This window comes from Ovis canadensis, chromosome 25 (assembly GCF_042477335.2).
Source record: "Ovis canadensis isolate MfBH-ARS-UI-01 breed Bighorn chromosome 25, ARS-UI_OviCan_v2, whole genome shotgun sequence".
NCBI lineage: Eukaryota > Metazoa > Chordata > Mammalia > Artiodactyla > Bovidae > Ovis > Ovis canadensis.
Window position 1 is genome coordinate 47,445,801 of NC_091269.1, and position 20,562 is coordinate 47,466,362.

The 20,562-nt window shown below is 41.6% G+C and overlaps 1 protein-coding gene across 4 annotated transcripts in view; it reads left to right on the top strand.

Annotated features, from left to right (window-relative positions):
* Window positions 1-7,143: 7,143 nt before the first annotated feature.
* VCL (vinculin) overlaps window positions 7,144-20,562 on the top strand; it is a 112,287-nt gene continuing 98,868 nt past the window's right edge. For all 4 annotated transcript variants that reach the window (XM_069572158.1, XM_069572160.1, XM_069572159.1 and 1 more), the window contains exon 1: window positions 7,144-7,630. In XM_069572158.1, the coding sequence (XP_069428259.1) occupies window positions 7,463-7,630 (168 nt within the window). In that variant the 5' untranslated portion in view covers window positions 7,144-7,462. The remainder of the gene's footprint in view (window positions 7,631-20,562) is intronic.

The following is a 20,562-nucleotide window of genomic DNA, read 5'->3' on the forward strand; positions in this document are numbered from 1 at the left end:
TGCCCTCAATCTTTCCCAGCATCAGGGTCTTTTCCAATGAGTCAGCTCTTCGCATCAGGTGGCCAAAGTATTGGAGTTTCAGCTTCAGCATCAGTCTTTCCAATGAACACCCAGGGCTGATCTCCTTTAGGATGGACTAGTTGGATCTCCTTGCAGTCCAAGGGACTCTCAAGAGTCTTCTCCAACACCACAGCTCAAAAGCATCAATTCTTCGGCGCTCAGCTTTCTTTATAGCCCAACTCTTAACATCCATACATGACTACTGGAAAAACCATAGCCTTGACTAGACGGACCTTTGTTGACAAAGTCATATCTCTGCTTTTTAATATGTGGTCTAGGTTGGTCATAACTTTCCTTCTAAGGAGTAAGTGTCTTTTAATTTCATGGCTGCAATCACCATCTGCAGTGATTCTGGAGCCCCCAAAAATAAAGTCAGCCACTGTTTCCATTGTTTCCCCATCTATTTGCCATGAAGTGATGGGACCGGATGCCATGATCTTAGTTTTCTGAATGTTGAGCTTTAAGCCAACTTTTTCACTCTCCTCTTTCACTTTCACCAAGAGGCTTTTTAGTTCTTCTTCACTTTCTGCCATAAGGGTGGTGTCATCTGCATTTCTGAGGTTATTGATATTTCTCTCAGCAATCTTGATTCCAGCTCGTGGTTCCTCCAGTCCACCATTCGCAAAATTTAGTTCCTGTGGCTGTGCAAATTTCCCTGCTGTCTGTCAGCCAGGGCCAGGCTTAGCTCCTAGAAGCTGCCTACATGAATTGACCTCTCTCTCTGGTAACATTTTTTGATTGCTTGCTGCTGCTACTAAGTCACTTCAATCGTGTCTGACTCTGTTCGACCCCATAGACGGCAGCCCACCAGGCTCTGCTGTCCCTGGGATTCTCCCAGCAAGAACAGTGGAGTGGGTTGCCATTTCCTCCTCCAATGCATGAAAGTGAAAAGTGAAAGTGAAGTCACTCAGTCATGTCCGACTCTTAGTGTCTGACTCTTAGTGACCCCATGGACTGCAGCCTACCAGGCTCCTCCATCCATGGGATTTTCCAGGCAAGAGTACTGGAGTGGGGTACCATTGCCTTCTCTGTTTGATTGGCTATTATGTGCTAATCCTTTGTATTCAATAAGATTGAAACCATTTTATCCTCTTTTAGAGATGAGAAAACTGAAGCTTTGTAACTTGCCAAGTGTCAATTTGAAACCATGCGGCTAAGTGCCTAGCTATGAATCTGGGGTCTGTTATTGTAGAGGAAGAGCAAAACAGATATTGGGAGACATCTAGCAACTTCTCTTATAGAGAGATCGGAGATAAATGTAAAATGGTCATCTAATAGAAGGACAGTTGTGATACGTGCTATGAAGGAGGAAGGATTGTATAAACAGTTCAGGCTTTGAAAGAAGTCAAAGAGAGAAAACTAGACGTGGGCCTTGAAGACAGGTATATTAGTTATTCTATTGCTATGTAACAAGTTATCCCACAACACCCACTTATTATCTCAAAATTGTATAGGTCAGAAGTCCTGTGTGATGTGGCTGAGTTCTCTGCTCAGCATCACAGGCTATAATCAAGGTGCCAACTGGACTGAGTTCTCATCTGGAAGCTCTGGGGTAAATCTGTTACTGAGATCATTCTTCTTCTTGGCAGAATTCAGTTCCTTGTGGCTGTATGAATGAGGTCCGCATTTCCCTGCTGTCCGTCAGCCAGGGCCAGGCTTAGCTCCTAGAAGCTGCCTACATTCCTTGATATGTGGCCTCTTGTATCTTTAATGCAGCAATAGCTTGTCAAATCCTTCTTGTGCTTCTAATTTTTAACTTCGTCTTTCGTGATCAGCTGGAGAAAGCTCTCTGCTGTAAGGGGGTTATTGTAATTAGGCGAGACCTGCCTGGAAAACCTTCCTATCTTAAATTCAGCTGTACTATATAATGTCAATCATGTAAGTAAAACCTATTATAGTCATAGTACTGGGGATTATACCAGGGGCCATAAATCTAGGGGAACATCTCGGAATTTTACTTGGTGGTGGTTTAGACGCTAAGTCGTGTCCAACTCTTGTGACCCTATGGACTGCAGCCTGCCAGGCCCCTCTGTCCATGGGATTCTCCAGGCAAGAATACTGGAGTGGGTTGCCATTTCCTTCTCTAGAGGATCTTCCCAACCCAGGGACTGAACTTGGGTCTCCTGCATTGCAGGCAGATTCTTTACCCACTTAGTTATAGGGAAGCCCCATAAGACATAGACAAGCAGAGAGAACTTTCTATGTGGGGAAGAAAAGCAGGCAAAACTCAAAAGTGAAACTGCACCACAGATTCTTGGATATTAGAATGTCTGTTTGTGACGGCTCCCATAATAATAGCTTCCTTTTACTGAGGTCTCCTTGGTGCTTGACACAAATTCATTCACTAATCCTTATATCAGCTTTATGAGGGTGGTATTATTTCACTTTTATAAAGAAAGAAATTCAGGCAGAGAGAGGAGAAGCCACTCATCACAGTTCTATTTCAGTCAAGTAATAAAGCTGGCACTATGGCTTGAGCTCTGGATGACTTCCAAGTTTGTGCTCTTTCCATTGCTTAACCCACCTGACTGTGGGTCTGGATGGAAAAGCAGAAGTCAGTCATGCTGGTTTGAGCTTAGTCTGTGGAGGCATGGATGTTAAAATGTGTTAACAGGTGCCATGGAAGATTTTAGAAGGAACATGTGAATTGTGGGAGAGGAAGGGGACAAAAGTAGACATGGATGTGGATGGAGGGAAACACGTGGATTGGATGTGCAGTATGGTATTTTAGGGAGGTCAGTATGATCAGTCAGGAGGATCCTGGATTACAAGATTGTAGACACGGATGATATGTTCCAGCTGACTACTGCGTGACCAAGCCTCTGAATCTCACTGCTAATTTGCAGGAAATTCACAGAACAGAGGAACATGTTAAATCGCATATAAGTATACAATCAGCTATTCTTTGGAACTCTGCTTTCAGATGCTTATATCTTTCCTTTTCTCCTTTGCTTTTCTCTTCTCTTCTTTTCACAGCTATTTATAAGGCCTCCCCAGACAGCCATTTTGCTTTTTTGCATTTCTTTTCCACGGGGATGGTCTCGATCCCTATCTCCTGTACAATGTCACGAACCTCCGTCCATAGTTCAGGCACTCCATCTATCAGCTCTACTCCCTTAAATCTATTCCTCACTTCCATTGTATAATCATAAGGGATTTGATTTAGGTCATACCTGAATGGTCTAGTGGTTTTCCCTACTTTCTTCAATTTAAGTCTGAATTTGGCAATAAGGAGTTCATGATCTGAAGCACAGTCAGCTCCCAGTCTTGTTTTTGCTGACTGTATAAAGCTTCTCCATCTTTGGCTGCAAAGAATATAATCAATCTGATTTTGGTGCTGACCATCTGGTGATGTCCATGTGTAGAGTCTTCTCTTGTGTTGTTGGAAGAGGGTGTTTGCTATGACCAGTGCGTTCTCTTGGCAAAACTCATGTATGGATGTGAGAGTTGGACTGTGAAGAAAGCTGAGTGCTGAAGAATTGATGCTTTTGAACTGTGGTGTTGGAGAAGACTCTTGAGAGTCCCTTTGAAGATCCAACCAGTCCATTCTAAAGGAGATCAGTCCCAGTGTTCTTTGGAAGGAATGATGCTAAAGCTGAAACTCCAGTACTTTGGCCACCTCACGCGAAGAGTTGACTCATTGGAAAAGACTCTGATGCTGGGAGGGATTGGGGGCAGGAGGAGAAGGGGATGACAGAGGATGAGATGGCTGGATGGCATCACTGACTCGATGGACGTGAGTTTGAGTGAACTCCGGGAGTTGGTGATGGACAGGGAGGCCTGGCGTGCTGCGTTTCGTGGGGTTGCAAAAAGTCGGACACGACTGAGTGACTGAACTGAACAGAACTGAACTGATACAATCAGCAGAATGGAGGCAAAAGGAGGATTACAGATAACAATTCATATACAGTTTCATCACCCAAATATTACTATTACTAATGTGAAATAATGAACAGGGAAAACAGCTTTGGTAGCTGTGGTGTGTGTTAGTTGCTCAGTCGTGTCTGACTCTTTGGGACCCCATGGACTGTGCCCACCAGACTTCTGTCCATGGAATTCTCCAGGCAAGAATGGTGGAGTGGGTTGCCATTCCCTCCTCCTGGGGATCTTCTTGACCCAGGGATAGAACCTAGGTCTCCCAGATTGTAGGCAGATTCTTTATTCTCTGAGCCACCAGGGAAGCCCAACTGTGGTAGGACTAGATAACAGTTTTAATAGATTTGATAAGAGGCTCCATAAGGAATGGGAGTTCCTAGGGAGCTGTTTAATAATTAAGTCAGTCATGGTCAGATGTAGGTTACCAGCTGTGTAACTAGGGCCAGGTTCATGGGTACATAATCAGTGCAGTTACACAAATATGAAGTTATTCAGAACTTCATATTTGGGGCCACATGCTTTGCAGTTACTGTCTTGATTCTTAATAATTTTATCTGTGAGTTTGTACTTTAGCAGAGAAGTCCAATGGGAAAATTGGAACAGACACCAGGGGCTAGGAGACTCAGCTACTGCATGGTCCTCCCTTTGACCACATCCCTTGCATAGGTTTTCTGACGCTGGTCCCTAGGCCCCAGTCAAGCTCCCTTGTCCTGTTTAGTGACTATTATGTACTACTCTGCCTTACTCTGCTTGGGCAGGGCTCTTGTGTGTTCCACCAATAGTATCTAGGGTTAGGCAAGTGGGTGGCTATTCTCAACCTAAGCTATTTAATATCAATGCCACAGCATTTCTTTGCACTTCACTCAGTGGGGGTGAGCTTCTTGCCTTTCTTTATCATTACAGAGAGGGTCTCAGTGTGGAGGTTGTAATACCTTTGGAGGTCACCCATTTACTGTGAGTTGAGCAGGCAGGCCTATGGGAAGGGGAGATGCTTGACTTGACCTCCTTATCTTTTGCTGGGAATAGCATGTTAGTCCAGTAGCTAGCAGGAGGGGGCTTCAGGCAGCCAGTAGGTTGCTTGGGCCCCCAATTTCCTGTGGGGGGATCTGCATTTATGCCAAAGATAAACCCCTGCCCAGGGAGCGCGACATTAAATAGCAGATAAAAATACTATGACAGGTTGAGAGAGAGACCACCAAAGAAAGGAGTAAGCTTTACATTTTAGCATCTTTAACTGCACTGTTTCCTGTTTTTTGATCCACATTTTTATTTTGCCCTGGGCCCCACAAATTTAGCAGCTGGTCCTGTGTGTAATCTTAGAAATTACAAAGTATCAAATTCTAAGTTTCTTAGAACTTCAGTTCAGTTCAGTTCAGTTCAGTCACTTAGTCTGTCTGACATTTTGCGACCCCATGAGCTGCAACATGCCAGGACTCCCTGTCCGTCACCAACTCCCGGAGTCCACCCAAACTCATGTACATTGAGTCGGTGATGCCATCCAACCATCTCATCCTCTGTCATCCCCTTTCCCCCTTGCCCTCAATCTTTCCCAGCATCAGGGTCTTTTCAAATGAGTCAGCTCTTCGCATCAGGTGGCGAAAATATTGGAGTTTCAGCTTTAGCATCAGTCCTTCCAATGAACACCCAGGACTGATCTCCTTTAGGATGGACTGGTTGGATCTCCTTGTAGAACTTAGAAAGTAACAAATAAATGTTAGTTCAAAATAGAGAAATCCATTGCCTATAAGGACATGAAAGCAGTAACAAAAAAGTATAGCTACTATGAGAAGGAAAAGTAGAGGACTTAGTAACACAAGGTAGAAACAAGATGTATACTACTAGGCAAAAACAACTTCAAGAATTGCACAGTGCAACACACACTAGTTTAGCTTTTTGCAAAATGTGGGTCCTTGAAAAATACTTGCCTTTGACTTGAGCATCTTCTGCGTGTAGGTATCAGTGAAAGTGTTTCACCTTGGAATGGGGAAGCTTAGGCAAGAGCTTTTGAGGTGAGGAAGACATTTAGAAGATGTCTTCTACACAGCATGCTGTGAGAAGATTAGGCAATTTGGTCGTATCTATCAAAATGTATGGATTTTTGCATTTTTCACTTCATTTCTAGGTTCTCCTTAAATACATCTATGGGCTTCCCTGGTGGCTCAGTGGTAAAGAATTTGCCTTGCCAATGCAGGAGATGTGGATTTGATCCCTGGGTCGGGAAAATGCCCTGGAGAAGGAAATGGCAGCTCAGTCCAGTATTACTACTACTGCTACTACTAAGTCACTTCAGTCGTGTCCGACTCTATGCGACCCCACAGACTGCAGCCCACCAGGTTCCCCCGTCCCTGGGATTCTCCAGGCAAGAACACTGGAGTGGGTTGCCATTTCCTTCTCCACAGTCCAGTATTATTGCCTGGGAAATCCCATGGACAGAGGAGCCTGGAAGTTCATGGGGTGGCAAAAGAGTCAAACATGACTAAAAAAATAACAATATAGAAGCAAGTACCATTAGATTCATGCAGAACTGTTGAATAGGGAAAAATAAAAATGTCCATTACTAGGAAACTGATTTCATGCAATGGAATATCATGCAGCCATCAAAAGAATGAGGTCCACCTAGACTTATATTTACCAAGAAAGAGATAACCAAAGAGATTTTATTTAAGGGGAAAAATATCAAGTTCCTGGAAAATGTTTAATGCCCACTTACTCAGAAAATATATATGTACAAGATAGTGAGTAGACTGGTCTAAAGCAAAGGTCTAAATCCTGCACACCAAACTGTTAACAGTGACTATCTCTGAGGATGGGAGTGGGTGAAGTGTGTGTGTGTGTTTGTGACGGGAGTGGGTGAAGTGTGTGTGTGTGTGTGTGTGTGCCTGCGCTGTGTGTGAATGAATGGGACACATGTTCCTCTGGGCACCTCTGCTGTTTGAAAGCATTACTGAGAGGAAGTGGAAAACGTATTTTTAGGGCGTCGCGTGAAGGGAAACTTGGGGAGCCGGGAACAGACTAAGGGCTCTCGGGTTTCCTCAGACTCCAGCGCCGCCAGAGGTGAGGAGACCCCGCCCCACTGAGGTGATTCTGCAGAGGGGCGGAGTTCTGCAGGGCCGACGCGGGAGGCGGCCTCGGGGGCGGGGCCCCCGGCTCCAGCCGCTCGCTCCGCTCCCACCATGCCCTTATAAGGAGCGCCCGGCGTTAGGGCTCGGGAATCCGGTCGCAATCCCTGCGGCGCAGCCCCAATCCCAGGCCCCTCCCTTGGGAATGGGGGCGGGGCGGGGTCTTGGCGGCGCGGTTGCGGGGGCGGAGCATATCAAAGAGGGACCAATAGGAGTGGAGGCCTGGGTCTGAGCGGCGCTTCCATTGGGCGCGGCGACGCGAGCGGGCGGGGCGCCCGTGAGGCTGGTTACGCTGAGGGAAGCCCCGACTCAGTAGTCGCTGCTGCGAGTCCGTCTCCGTGCGGGTTCCCGGCCCCTGGTTCTCAGTTCTCTGTAGCCCGCGGTTCGCCGCCCCGCTCGCCGCCGCGATGCCGGTGTTTCATACGCGCACGATTGAGAGCATTCTGGAGCCGGTGGCGCAGCAGATCTCGCACCTGGTGATTATGCACGAGGAAGGCGAGGTGGACGGCAAAGCTATCCCTGACCTCACCGCGCCTGTGGCCGCCGTGCAGGCGGCGGTCAGCAACCTCGTTCGGGTGAGCGCGCTGGGCCTGGGATGGGGAACGGGGGCGGGAGACGTTCCTGGGGTCCTGGCTCACCTTACGGTTCCCGGTCACTGCCTGTGAGTTTGCGCGTGGACTCGGGAGCCAGATCGCCTCAGATTTGAATATTGACTCCCCCGCTGTCTGACCTTGAGCGAGCCCTCGGGCCTCTCTGAGCTTCAGTCTCCTCATCTATAAAATGGGGACAATCCTAATAACGCCTGCCTCGAGGGTTTCTTGTGAACATTCAGTGAGGTGGTATTTATAAAGTGCCTAGCGCAGCTTATGACCTGTAGTAAGCGCTCAGTAAATGGTAGGTGTTAGGATGTCTGATAGCCCCTTTCCTTCAGCCGGCTGTCGCCCCTCCCGTTGACAGCCTTGCTCTCAGCTCCTTTTTAGGCCTGCCCAGCCTGGCCTCTGGGTTGGCGGGCTCCTCTACTGACTCCCTGCCTCTCCTTCCAGGGATTCTTAAATAGGAGCCACGTTGTTCTGATACTTCTGCCCCTCACCTTGAAACCTGCCTCACCCACCACCCCTCCCCAGAGCTCCGCGGGTCCGGCCCTTTTGTCCACTTGTCTTACTGACCCCTCCTGTCTGTCTCCTCCCTTCCTGAGGAGTCTACTTCTGCTCACACCTCTGGCACTCACAAACGCCGGGTGACTTCTTTATGCAGTAATTCGTGAGCACGAATCCCTTTCCCCCTTTCGCTTAACCCCGCTGCTTTTCATTCCCGCTCCCACCCCCAACTCCTGTGGAGATTTCCACCTGGCTTTACCTGCTGTCACACGACTTCCTCCCCCTGGGGCCTTTCCAGACTCGGGGGCCCTCCTCCTCGGCCCCTCCTCCTGACAGGAAGCAAGATGGAGCTGCCGGGAGAGGCCTGTGGAATCTGGGATCTGCGGCCCCTGCCGGAGAAAAGAACGGGGCGTGTCCTCCCCAAGCCACAACTTTCCTAGATGGCTAAGTGGCTCCGCAGACCCCTGTCGCCCACAGCGGTGACTCGTAACTGAGGTGGTTCCTGGAGGAGGCGGAGCCCGCTTCTGAGATGGGAAAAGAGGTGCTGTGCCCAGTCTCCTAAAACCCCGCTGGCTAATATCACACTTTTCTTTCCCACCCTGGGTGGGTGACTCAGAAGGCTGTTGCCTGTGAGAAGCAACTTCGGAAAAAGTTCATAAGGCTTCCCCACCGAGCTGTGTAAATATTGTGTGTCAGGGTAGTTAGGAGGCTGGGCGGCCACTGTGGGTCTGGGTGCGGCTTGGGCTCCTTATCTGATTAGAGCACTTTAATGCACTTCAGCTGCTGAAAGTCTTCCTCAGTCTTTAGGGGCCCAGTTCAGGAGACAGTTCAGGAGACTGGTAACTAGGAAGACACTACTGACCAAATTCCCCATCTGTTTTCCCTGTAGATTTAGTTAGACTGTATTCAGGAAGAATACTGTGTTCATTCAAAATGTCTAGTTCTACATTGTTTTTATTTTTTTTTTATAACTAATTTTAATCTAAGGCTCCAGAGCACATTCTTAAGTAGTGTTGTCTAACATGGCTGCATTCCAGGCCTCCATTTTTCAACAAATAGGAAACAATGTAAAGAGTCAAGGTAATAGTGTCCCTCCAAGGAGTACTTCAGGAAATGAAATCTTAAAACCACATGTTGCACTTGGAACAGAGCTGGTGTAGTCTAGGGGCTGATATCTGGCTAGGCTATTTAGAGAAAAGTTATTTATGAGCTTCAGTGCATGAACTAATAAGAATTGAATGTCTGTTGTATAGGGAACATTTTAATAAATCAGGTTTTCAGGTTGAAATGTGCATTAGAATCACCGGTGGGGCTTTTTAGAAATAAAGATGTCCAGCTCCCATCCCAGACTTACTGAGGAGGTTGGGTCAAGGTCTTTGTGTTTTTAAGAAGCTCCATAGGTGGCTGTGATACAGTCCCTTAGTAAACATTGTAATAGATTCTGTAAGACAAACACAAAAGAAACGAGGGCAGTGATAAGCTAAAAACAAAATTATTTATTATTACATACTTTCCAATACATTACAAAAGAAGAAATTTGATAGGAGTTAGCAGAGAGAAAGTGAGGAGGATTGTGTTGATAAATAGTCAGTGGTGAACAAAAGTACTTGTGATTAAGTCACTTCCAGATTACAGCAAGTAGATTATCTTGACTCGCTCAGGGAGGCAAGGTGGAGAGAAACTGGAGCTGAAGTTGGTGCATGCTGTATGGGCAGTTTAACAGAAGTCCAATAAAATGAAAAAGAATGGAAGGGAGAGGATAAGAGTGTGTGACGGAAACTGTATAGACTGTGTTCTGGGGAGCCCAGAGGATTTACCCATCGCTTGGAATTCTGGGTGTCTGTCGTGGCCCTTGGGTATATGCTACTGAATATTGTGATGAATTGTGTACATGTATCAAGTTCCTAACTAGATTGTGTCTCATATGATATGTATGTGCTCCCCAGTTCCTACCCTTAACATTGGCACATGGGATGGCTTGATATTGTTGAAGGAAAGAAGGAACTATGGGAAGGCAGATAAATTAGGAGACTAAAAATTGGTTGGTCATGAAGAAAATGAGAGGACTTTGGGTTTGGCAGGCAAAATGGAGCAGGGAATAGGACTATATTAGAAATACAGTAGAAGAAGAATTAGTAGAGCCTGATAATAGAACTCTCAGGGAAGAAATGTGATGTTCCTCTAATGAATCTGATTTTTGAACAAGTATTCCAAAATGTATGCAACTCACATTTCTTTCAGTTACCTTGGGAGGCTATATCCCTATTCCAATGTTTCTCTTTGGGATTTTTTTTTTTTTACAGATTGTATACACACAAATACATTTGTTTTATTTTGGTCAAGAAAATTTTGTCTGAAGTGCGTATTGCTTAACCTTACTACCATTTTTGAGTCTAAAGTGACTTGAATATTTCCAAAATGAAAATATACCCAATGATGATGAAATTCTGCATTGTTAAGCAGTGGTCACCCACTTATCAGATCAGTATTTATTGAGAACCCCCTTTTAACATCAAAGCAGTATTATGTTGGCCAGAGTAAGTATAATATTGGATTGAAAGTCATAAGTGGCCCAGAGAAAGTGAAGTATGGAAGTTCAGAGGAAGATGAGGTCACTTTTCTTGAGAGCATGGGGAAGACTGCATGGAGAAGGTAGCCTCTGAACTGGCCTTAAAGAAGGTGGTATTTGAACATTTAAAGATGTGGTAAGAAAGGCATTATAGGTAGAAAGAACTACCTAAACAGAGGGGATAGAATTACTGAGAATCTGAGGGAGGACCAAGTTTTGACTTAGGGAATCATTAAGCAAAACATTTGGATTTGCAATTTTTCGTGTAATTTGTTAAATAAAAGTAGTCTGGTCACTTTATATATGTATCATCACAATTGAGTGATCACTTTTACTCTACCCGTAGAGAGAGGGTAGGATGAGGTTATTTACATGTCCTTTTTTCTAGTGAATAAGATCATTTTTTAAAAAACAGCTTTGTTGATATATAATTTACATACCATACAGTTCACTCATTTAAAGTGTACAGTTCAGTGTTTCTCAGCGTGTTTATAGAATTGTACAACATCTCCAGAGACTAATTTTAGGACATTTTTGTTCCCTCAGAAAGAAACTTCATACCCATTACATTCACTGATTTTCTCCCATCCCCTAATACCCCAGCCTTAGGCAACCATCAATTTGCTTTCAGTCTTTATGGATTTGCGCATTTTGGACATTTCATGTAAATGGAATCATAAAATATGTGGCCTCTTGTGTCTGACTTTTCACTTAGCATAATGTTTTCATCTGTGGTGTAGTATGTGTCAGAAATTCATTCCTTTTTGTTGCTGAATAATATTCCATTGTATAAAATAAGGCCATTTTAAACACAGAGAGTGATTCTAATGCAGTAATAAAACAAGGAGGGGACCTAGGAGAAAGAAGGGTGGGAAAGGAAAAATGGAGGAGGGGTACAAGTTCTAAAAGCAATGTGAAAAATTCAGAAGTCTTAGGCTGTCTGTGTTGTAGCATGGTATATAAATTTTTCTTTTTTCCCATTGAAGTGGCCCATAGAAATCTGAGTCTTTGTGACCGTAAAGTCATGCCAGTTTTGTTAATGGGGTTCATACACTTTGCCTTCTCCATTGCATCTGAGGGCATGTGTTGTAATTACTCCTGGGGCTCATGAAATATTTATTTTGGGAGTTTTGTGGCTTTGACTTTTATGAGCTTCACCCATATATCATACCCTGTTGGGACCAGCTCTGGGACAAACAGCAGCACTGTCTTTAAACTGATAGATGAGAAAGACTGTTCTGTTCTTAAGAAGAAATCAGCAGTTTATTTTGTTGTTAATACGTTACCTGTATTAACATCTTAAATTATTCCTACTTTAATTTCTTTTGGTTGATGTTGGACTTACTTCATTTAAAATAAATAGCAATGTTTGGGTGACAGGGCTATGGGTGATTTTTCTCTTCTTAATATTCTGTATTTTCTAATTTTTAAAATGAAAATATTCATTCCTATATTAAGGAAAAATTAAGATAAATAATAAGAATGTATAATTCTTTATAGTTTATAAAATGCTTTCATATAAACGTGTATAATCTCATAGCAATTCTTTAAGGTAGATATTGCTATGGTCCTAATTTTACAGATGAAGATACTGTAAATCAGTTAAGTAACCTGCCTACAGTGGCACAGCTGCTTAGTGGTGGAGCTTGGACTTGAACTCGGTTTCTCTCACTCTGGACCCTCTGCCTTTTTCGCTTTACCATGCTGTGTCCCCTTGTCCTGGATCTGGCAAGATTATTTGTTTAAAGCCTGGCTTTGGCATGGCCTGTGTGAAGGGTATATATTAAAAAAATGATGTGAAGGTAGTGTTCTGTTTCACAGCGACATTTAATTCTGCAGCTTAAAAAAAAATAGATACAGATAGTAAAAAGTATCTATGTCTGTAAAAGATAAAGACTTTTTCTGGTGTATTTAGCTGCTTAGCTTGAAGTCTATTAGAACTAAATACTATTTAAAGTAGGTTTGTAGGATTTCTTTATATTTAAATAGTGTTTAAAGTAGGCTTGTGGGTTCTTTGGGGAATTATGAAGTTTCATTTGAAACAGATCAAAAGAGATATACAAATGGGACTTAAATCTGCTCATGACTGAGAGAATGGAAGAGTTTTGGAGACTGTGTTTCTACAACTGTGTTTATAATTTTAGTGGAGTCCCAATAAGTATTTATATGTACTGACACTATAGAAAGTTGGGCTTTTCTAAAGCTGTTTTATAAATAGCACTGGTATAACAGTGGATACAATAAAAGTTATTTTATATTTCATGGACAAAATAAAAGTTATTTTATATTCTATGGACAAAATAAAAGGTAAAGTTCTGTGCTGTCAACCACAGTATCCTATGCTGACTCCTTTTGCCCTTGTCAGGAGTAAGGACAGCTTTAAGGCAACTGCTTTTATGGATATGGGACTAATTTGGATTTTAATATTTCTTGTATATTTGTTAAAAGAGTAGTCTGGTAATTTTATATACTTAATTACTGGTTATTTTTACACAGACACACAGACACACACATACACATAATACTTATGTTTTATATGTATCACAACTGAGAGGGTCATTATTTTAAAAGTTTTCTGACAACTTCCTGGTCTTTTGCTGGCACACCTTGAAAGAGGGTACCATGGGAACATCTTAATTATCCACAGTATACAGCAGCATAACATGTATTGTTTTTCTCTTTTGACAGCCATCATACTTGGTCAGTATTTGTCTTCACTGGGTTGAAGGTTTCTCAATGGCAGGGACCATGTCTGTGTGTTTGCTTCTTTATTTCCAGTGTCAAGTTGGTAATAGGTATGAAATATAACTTAAAAAATACTAAATACATAGCATTCATTTTTTATGCACAAAATATTATAATAGGAATTTTTGTGTGGCAAATATCTTCCATCCCCAGCTTTTAAACATCTAGTATACTGAATTTGAACAGTCTCTTCAAATTTATAATAGGCCTCATCTGAAACAAGTAGAATGTATACTGAGAGGGAGGAATGAATGGCTAACTGCCCATTGTTTGAGATAACAAAAGTGTTAGGCTATTTTGGGTTGTGGTTCTCTGTTTCAGAGTCATTTCAACTATGCAGGCCACTTACTAAATTCATAATGTGCGAATATGTTGCCTCCTGTCTGAAAGTGGCATTGAGATTTTGCATTCTTTTTGAACTCTTTTTGTCTTTTAAAAATTTAACATTTCAGTCCAGGGGTTGATATATTGTTTGGAGCTCTGCTAGTTACGGTGCAGTATCATACCATGAGTCATTAATGCCTCATTAAAAGATTTTTATTTCCTTGAACTATATGGCAGAAGACAAAGATTTCAGAAAGTTGATCTGCTTCTTTTTTGTGTTTTGGCTGATCTGCGGCCCAACTTTTTCAGTGATCCTTATGTCGTGGTCACGACGGTGGGGTATATTTTTACATAGTAAACCAGCATTAGAGCAATATCAAAAGAAGTAGCAGTATGGAAAGAGCAAATGTCAGAGATCAGTTGGTATCCCAGCAAGTTTTCTCTCTAGGATAATGCTCTGTGCTCAGGACTCTTGCTGAGAAAGGGTCATTCTGTCAGTTCATGTTGCTTTCAGGCCAGTCTGCTTTTAAATCTTCCCATATAGAAAGGACTAAAAGAAGAAAACAAACTTTAGCCTTGGCTTTTTTAAGCTCCACCAGCCTTCAGTGCTATGTAGTATAAATATTTCAGAGTGAGCTTTAAGGGGTAAAGTTCAAATCTGTAATAAGACTCTGAAACACCCAGAGATGAAAGTTTATATATGTGAGGAAGTACCTTCCATTGGAGGCTTTCATCTGTCTTTCTGTTGCTTGTCTGGACCTGTAGAATCCTTACAGTATACATTTGGGTATGTTGGGCCACACAGACAGTTGAAGTTCAGATAACATAAGTTTTGAGTTATCTAGGTGACTACTCCTCTGATTTTTTTCCTATAATTTTCTTATTCAGTTTCTGTTGGGAATGGTTATGAGAGGAAGGCTATCTTACCTATTTCTCCTTAATAATTTACAAAAAAGTTAATTAGGGAAGGAAGTTGAAATAAATATATAAGTAGAGGATTTTTGTTCATTTATATTTTTAACATAGTTAAAACTGTTTCATCTTTCATTTAAAATAATACTAGTGAATAGTATACTATCAATAATTATTTTTTGTCATGCTGAGCCTTCATATAGTCTTTCAAAAAGAACAGTTTTTCTTGTTACAAAAGTAGTATACTTTTTATTGTTGAAATTTACAAAAATCTATAGTCACAGTCTTCTTACAGAGTTTCTCAGCCTTTTCCAGTCTTTTACCTCTACTCCAAACCAATTTGTTTCCACAGACATAAATACAAACTTAACTATATATAGGTGCACCAGTTCTTATCCCTTTTCCACCACTAACACCCCTCCTCTCAAACCATTTAATTCACTTTCCTGCTCAAAAATTTGCAAACAAAAGCAAGGAAACTCAGTCTGTTATAACTACCCAGGATTTTCACTGCCGTGTGCTGTTTAGGGAGCCATAATGCTTAGCTTACAGCTCTTTAAGTGAGTGGCGAATGAAATAAGTTCAAAATAATGGGCTGGGTCAGGAAAGAACTTCTAATCTCAACATCCTCTTTAAAGATATGGGGTCTTTACACTGAATAAGTTTGTGCATTATATGTACACAAAGGGATAAGGTATGATAGAGGAATGAATAAAAGAGGACTTGTATAATTAGATATGGGCAGTTAGGGAGTCCTTGCTTTCTTTCCAGTCCCTTGGTAAAACTTTGTAGATCTTCTTTGCCTGCATTGGATGACTTGGTATTCTCTTCTGCCCATAAATGTTGCTGTATACAAATGCCTGTGTAATCACAAAGATAAACAGATTCATAAATATTATATTGTGTTGGTTACATAATTGGAACTTTAGATTCCAAAAACTTACTTCTATCAGAAGTCAGCTTATTGGATTGGTGTGAATGTGGGATGTGTGTATGTATAGAGGATGAGAGGTAGTGAATCTTGGAGCTAAAAATGTTTTACAAGTATTGTTAAGTTGCAGAAAATAGAGTCGTGGCCCTTAGAGAATTTCCCACTGATAAGATTTCCAGTTGAATGATTTTTAAAGGGAAAGTGGCTGAATCTCATTGCAGTTGGCCACAGTCCAAGCCAAAGTCATTCCTTCTTTTGAAATAAGCTTAACTTTATTCCCATAGGTAGGCTTTCTGTGAAGAAAGAAAAATGGTATATTTGTTCTTAGATTTGAAAGTTGAGGGACAACTAGCAACTTATTTAGCTTCCCTGTATTTCCAGCCTTCTCTCTGTCCCCACCCCATCCCTGGAGAACTAGATCATCTTTTATCTGTAAGGTGGACAACATGTTTCTATTCATTTAATTCAAATAGATAAGCATATCTGAATGTGCTGGTAAATTTCTAGTAACACTCAATTTTCTTATTCTGTGGCTGTCACCCAACAGCAAAATTAGTTATCAGACTCTAGCTATGCACATTGCCTGGTGTTCTGAATGATTTGCTGTCATTCAGTCACTAAATTGTGTCCAACTCATTGTCACCTTATGGACCACAGTATGCCAGGCTTCCCTGTCCTTCTATTTCCCAGAGTTTGCTCAAATTCATGTCCATTGAGTCAGTCATGCCATCCAACCATCTCATCCTTGGTTGTCTGCTTTCTCCTCCTGCCCTCAATCTTTCCCAGCATCAGGGTCTTTTTTCATGAGTTGGTTCTTCACATCAGATGGCCAAGTATTGGAGCTTCAGCTTCAGCATCAGTCCTTCCAGTTAATATTCAGGGTTGATTTCCTTTAGGATTGACTAGTTTCATCTCCTTGCTGTCCAAGGGACTCTCAAGAGAAGTCTCCAGTGCCACAATTCAAAAGCATCCATTCTTTGGCACTCAGCCTTCTTTATGGTCCAACTCTCAGATAGGGTCTGTGGCCTCAAATTGTTAAAACACAGGTGAAATTTATGATCTTATAAAAGATGTAGCTTATCTACATTCTCTCCACGCATCAAATTGTTGTGGAATTTAAATTATTTACTTTAAAGGGTTGTGTGTTGGTAACAATAGTTTTTATTCCTTGGAGCCATGGAGAAAATGTGAGTGGTCTAGCAGCAGAATGCTCAGGTGGTATGCCCCCAGTTAGGAAAAGAACTGAGCGTTGGCTTCAGCTTCCCTCTTCCTGTGATTCTCAAGGCACAGTGGGTATTCGTTTCCTCAAAGCCGGGTGCTGCTTGTGGGCCATCACATGGGCTGTTCCCTCTGTCTGAGCTACTCTTTACTTGGATTTTGAAGTAAAGCTGTTCTTTACTTTGATCATTTCTGTTAATCCTCGACTTCCATATTAAATATCAGCTTTTTAGGGTTGACTCTAAAAAGTCAAAGGTTGACCTCCTTGACTCTGCCTTCAAAACTATGTTAGGTCCCTCTATCATATGATTATTTTTTTCTTGATTGTGCTTTTTATAATTGTAAGTCATTATTTGTGTGATGATTACTTCTTTAACATCTTTCCCCCTCTAGAGTCCCATGGGCAAATACTGGCTCGGCTGTGTTTGCCCCTGAATTTCCAGCATCCATCAAAGTGCTTGACACATAGAAGAGTCTTAAGGAATGGTTGTTGAATGAACAAGAGGGAAGACCACTTGCTGCTTCCCTACCCCCAGACTGTTCTATGCTTTTTGGAAAAATGTATCTCATGCGTGGGTGAATCTTGGCAAAATTTAGCTGCCAATTAGGAAAGCAGCTGTAAATCATTGCTTAGCATGGGGTATTGCATGCAATAGGATCATCCAATTCATGTTTCCTGAATGAATAAATTTTAGGCATAGAGTCCTGGAGTGCAGATGGGGATAATCTTTTTCAGCATAGAATCATGCAGGGTATGTAAATGTAAATAAAAATATACCATGGGTTTGGGATTCTCTGTAGTTTTGATGCTTTGCAAATGAACAACTTTGGCAATGAGCATCTAGTATGAGTTAGCAAATACCAAAATCAGAGTTTAGATATAGATGTAAGGTACTCCCCTGGAGAAGGGTATGGCAACCCACTCCAGTGTTCTTGCCTTGAGAATCCCATGGACAGAGGAGCCTGGTGGGCTACAGTCCATAGGGTCACAAAGAGTCAGACATAACTGAAGTGACTTAGCATGCATGCACGCACACAAGGTAATTCAGCCTAGAATATAATGGTTAAGAGTAAACTCTTAAGGTTTAAATCCTGCCGTTGATTGACACCTACAACATATATAACATTGGGGAAAGTATTTAATTTCTCTTTTTCATAGTCCTCTGCTGTAAAACAAAGCTAATATTAGTATCTGACTTAGAGTGTAGTATTGTGAAGATTAATGAGGTCATAAAAATGTTTAGAACTATGCCTGACAGGTAAGAGCTCAGTGAGTGTTAGATATATTAATATATTTTCACATGATTTTTAAGTCATATTTTAAATGTTAGTCTAATGAAAAGGCATTGTTGATTTTTTTTTTTAATGTCTAAGTATAACTCCTAACTTTGACTCAACAAGGCAAAGTGCCAGTGAAAGTGTTCCATAGAATTCCATATGTTGTGGAATATATAGTTTTATCAACTGTGGGGAAAATATATCTCACAGTTTAGGTGCCTGAGCCTTTGATTGCAAGTTTCTCGTGATGTAAATCAGACGTCTAAATTTATGATTGATAGCTCTCCTTTATTTGGAGCAATAGTGAGGGTACCCACCCCAATTTAAAAGCAAAAATTGAGATTTAGGATTTGAGCTGTATTCCAAGCATTCATTATCCTATTTTCTAAAAAAGAGAAACACTGAAGGGGTAGTCATTAAAATAAATGGAATTGGCTCTTTACAGGTAGAGTTGAAAAGTATAATGCATTTGTGAGATAGAATTCATCTTGTTCTGGAACAGCCAAATTGATTTAACAAATATTTCAGTTCAGTTCAGTTCAGTTGCTCAGTCATGTCCAACTCTTTGCGACCTCTTAATGACTACATATTATGCTGGATACTGGAAAAGGTTAGCTTGAAAGGAAGGATAGAATCTCTTCAAATGTCCCATTAATATAAGAGTAATAGATGGACTTTCCGGTGAGTAAGAATCCACCTTCCAATGCAGAGGATGTGGGTTTGATCCCTGGTTGGAAAACTAGGATCCTACATGCCCTGGGACAGTTAAGCCCGTGTGCTGCAACTACTGAGCCCCTGTGCCACACCAAAGACCCAGCACAGCCCTTCCCTCCCCCCCACCCCCTCCCCGCCAAAAGGAATAGTCTGAGTTAGAAAAAACTATTATTTCTGGTGTTTCAGTGGTTTTCTGGAAATTTTTTAACATGCATAGTTAGCTTCAAAGTCTTAAAATAATTGGCACCTTTACTGTTTACTTGAATAAAATGGCAAAGTATTTGTAATCTCACTGTCCCCTTATATATGGTTGTCTGAGATTTTGTTTCTCTCTTGATTTTTTTCACCCTGTAAATTAGATACTGTTGTTCTCTTATACTGTTGCCTTCCCCCTCATTTACCTATGTGTTCACCATTTTCTTTGTGATATAAGAGAAACAGTGAACAAATCTCCCTTCTTCCTGAAGTCTCTCCTTTACTAATATCTTTAGGTGGGTCTTTGGGCAGTACACACTCTAGTTCTTTTATCTGAAAATATCTTTCATTTTGGCATCTTTTTTTTGAAAGATTGGATATACAAAACTAGGCAGGTAGTAATTTTTTTCTAGCACCTTTAAAATATTATTCCAGTGTTTTCTGCGTTCAAATCTGCCATCAGTCTAATTGTTATTTTGCTCTAGATGATGATTTTTTTCCTTAGTGAGTTTTAAAGTCCTTATTTATCTTTCTTGGGATTTTTTGGTCTCCCTGATTTTGAAGATCAGTTTCTTTTATCAATGCTAGAAAATTCTTAACTATCATCTCTTTTGCCAAGAAAATGCACTGGTCATAGCAAACACCCTCTTCCAACAACACAAGAGAAGACTACAGATGGTCAATACTGAAATCAGATTGATTATATTCTTTGCAGCCAAAGATGGAGAAGCTCTATACAGTCAACAAAAACAAGACCAGGAGCTGACTGTGGCTCAGATCATGAACTTCTTATTACCAAATTCAGACTTAAATTGAAGAAAGTAGGGAAAACCGCTAGACCATTCAGGTATGACCTAAGTCAAATCCTTATGATTATACAGTGGAAGTGAGAAATAGATTTAAGGGCCTAGATCTGATAGATAATAGAGTGCCTGATGAACTATGGAATGAGGTTCCTGACACCATACAGGAGACAGGGATCAAGTCCATCCCCATGGGAAAGAAATGCAAAAAAGCAAAATGGCTGTCTGGGGAGGTCTTACAAATAGCTGTGAAAAGAAGAGAGGCGAAAAACAAAGGAGAAAAGGAAAGATATAAGCATCTGAATGCAGAGTTCCAAAGAACAGCAAGAAGAGATAAGAAAGCCTTCTTCAGTGATCAGTGCAAAGAAATAGAGGAAAAGAACAGAATGGGAAAGACTAGAGATCTCTTCAAGAAAATTAGAGATACCAAGGGAACATTTCATGCAAAGATGGGCTCGATAAAGGACAGAAATGGTTTGGACCTAACAGAAGCAGAAGATATTAAGAAGAAGTGGCAAGAATACACAGAAGAACTGTACCAAAAAGATCTTCACGACCCGGATAATCATGATGGTGTGATCACTCACCTAGAGCCAGATATCCTGGAATGTGAAGTCAAGTGGGCCTTAGGAAGCATCACTACAAACAAAGCTAGTGGAGGTGATGGAATTCCAGTTGAGCTGTTTCAAATCCTGAAAGATGATGCTGTGAAAGTGCTGAG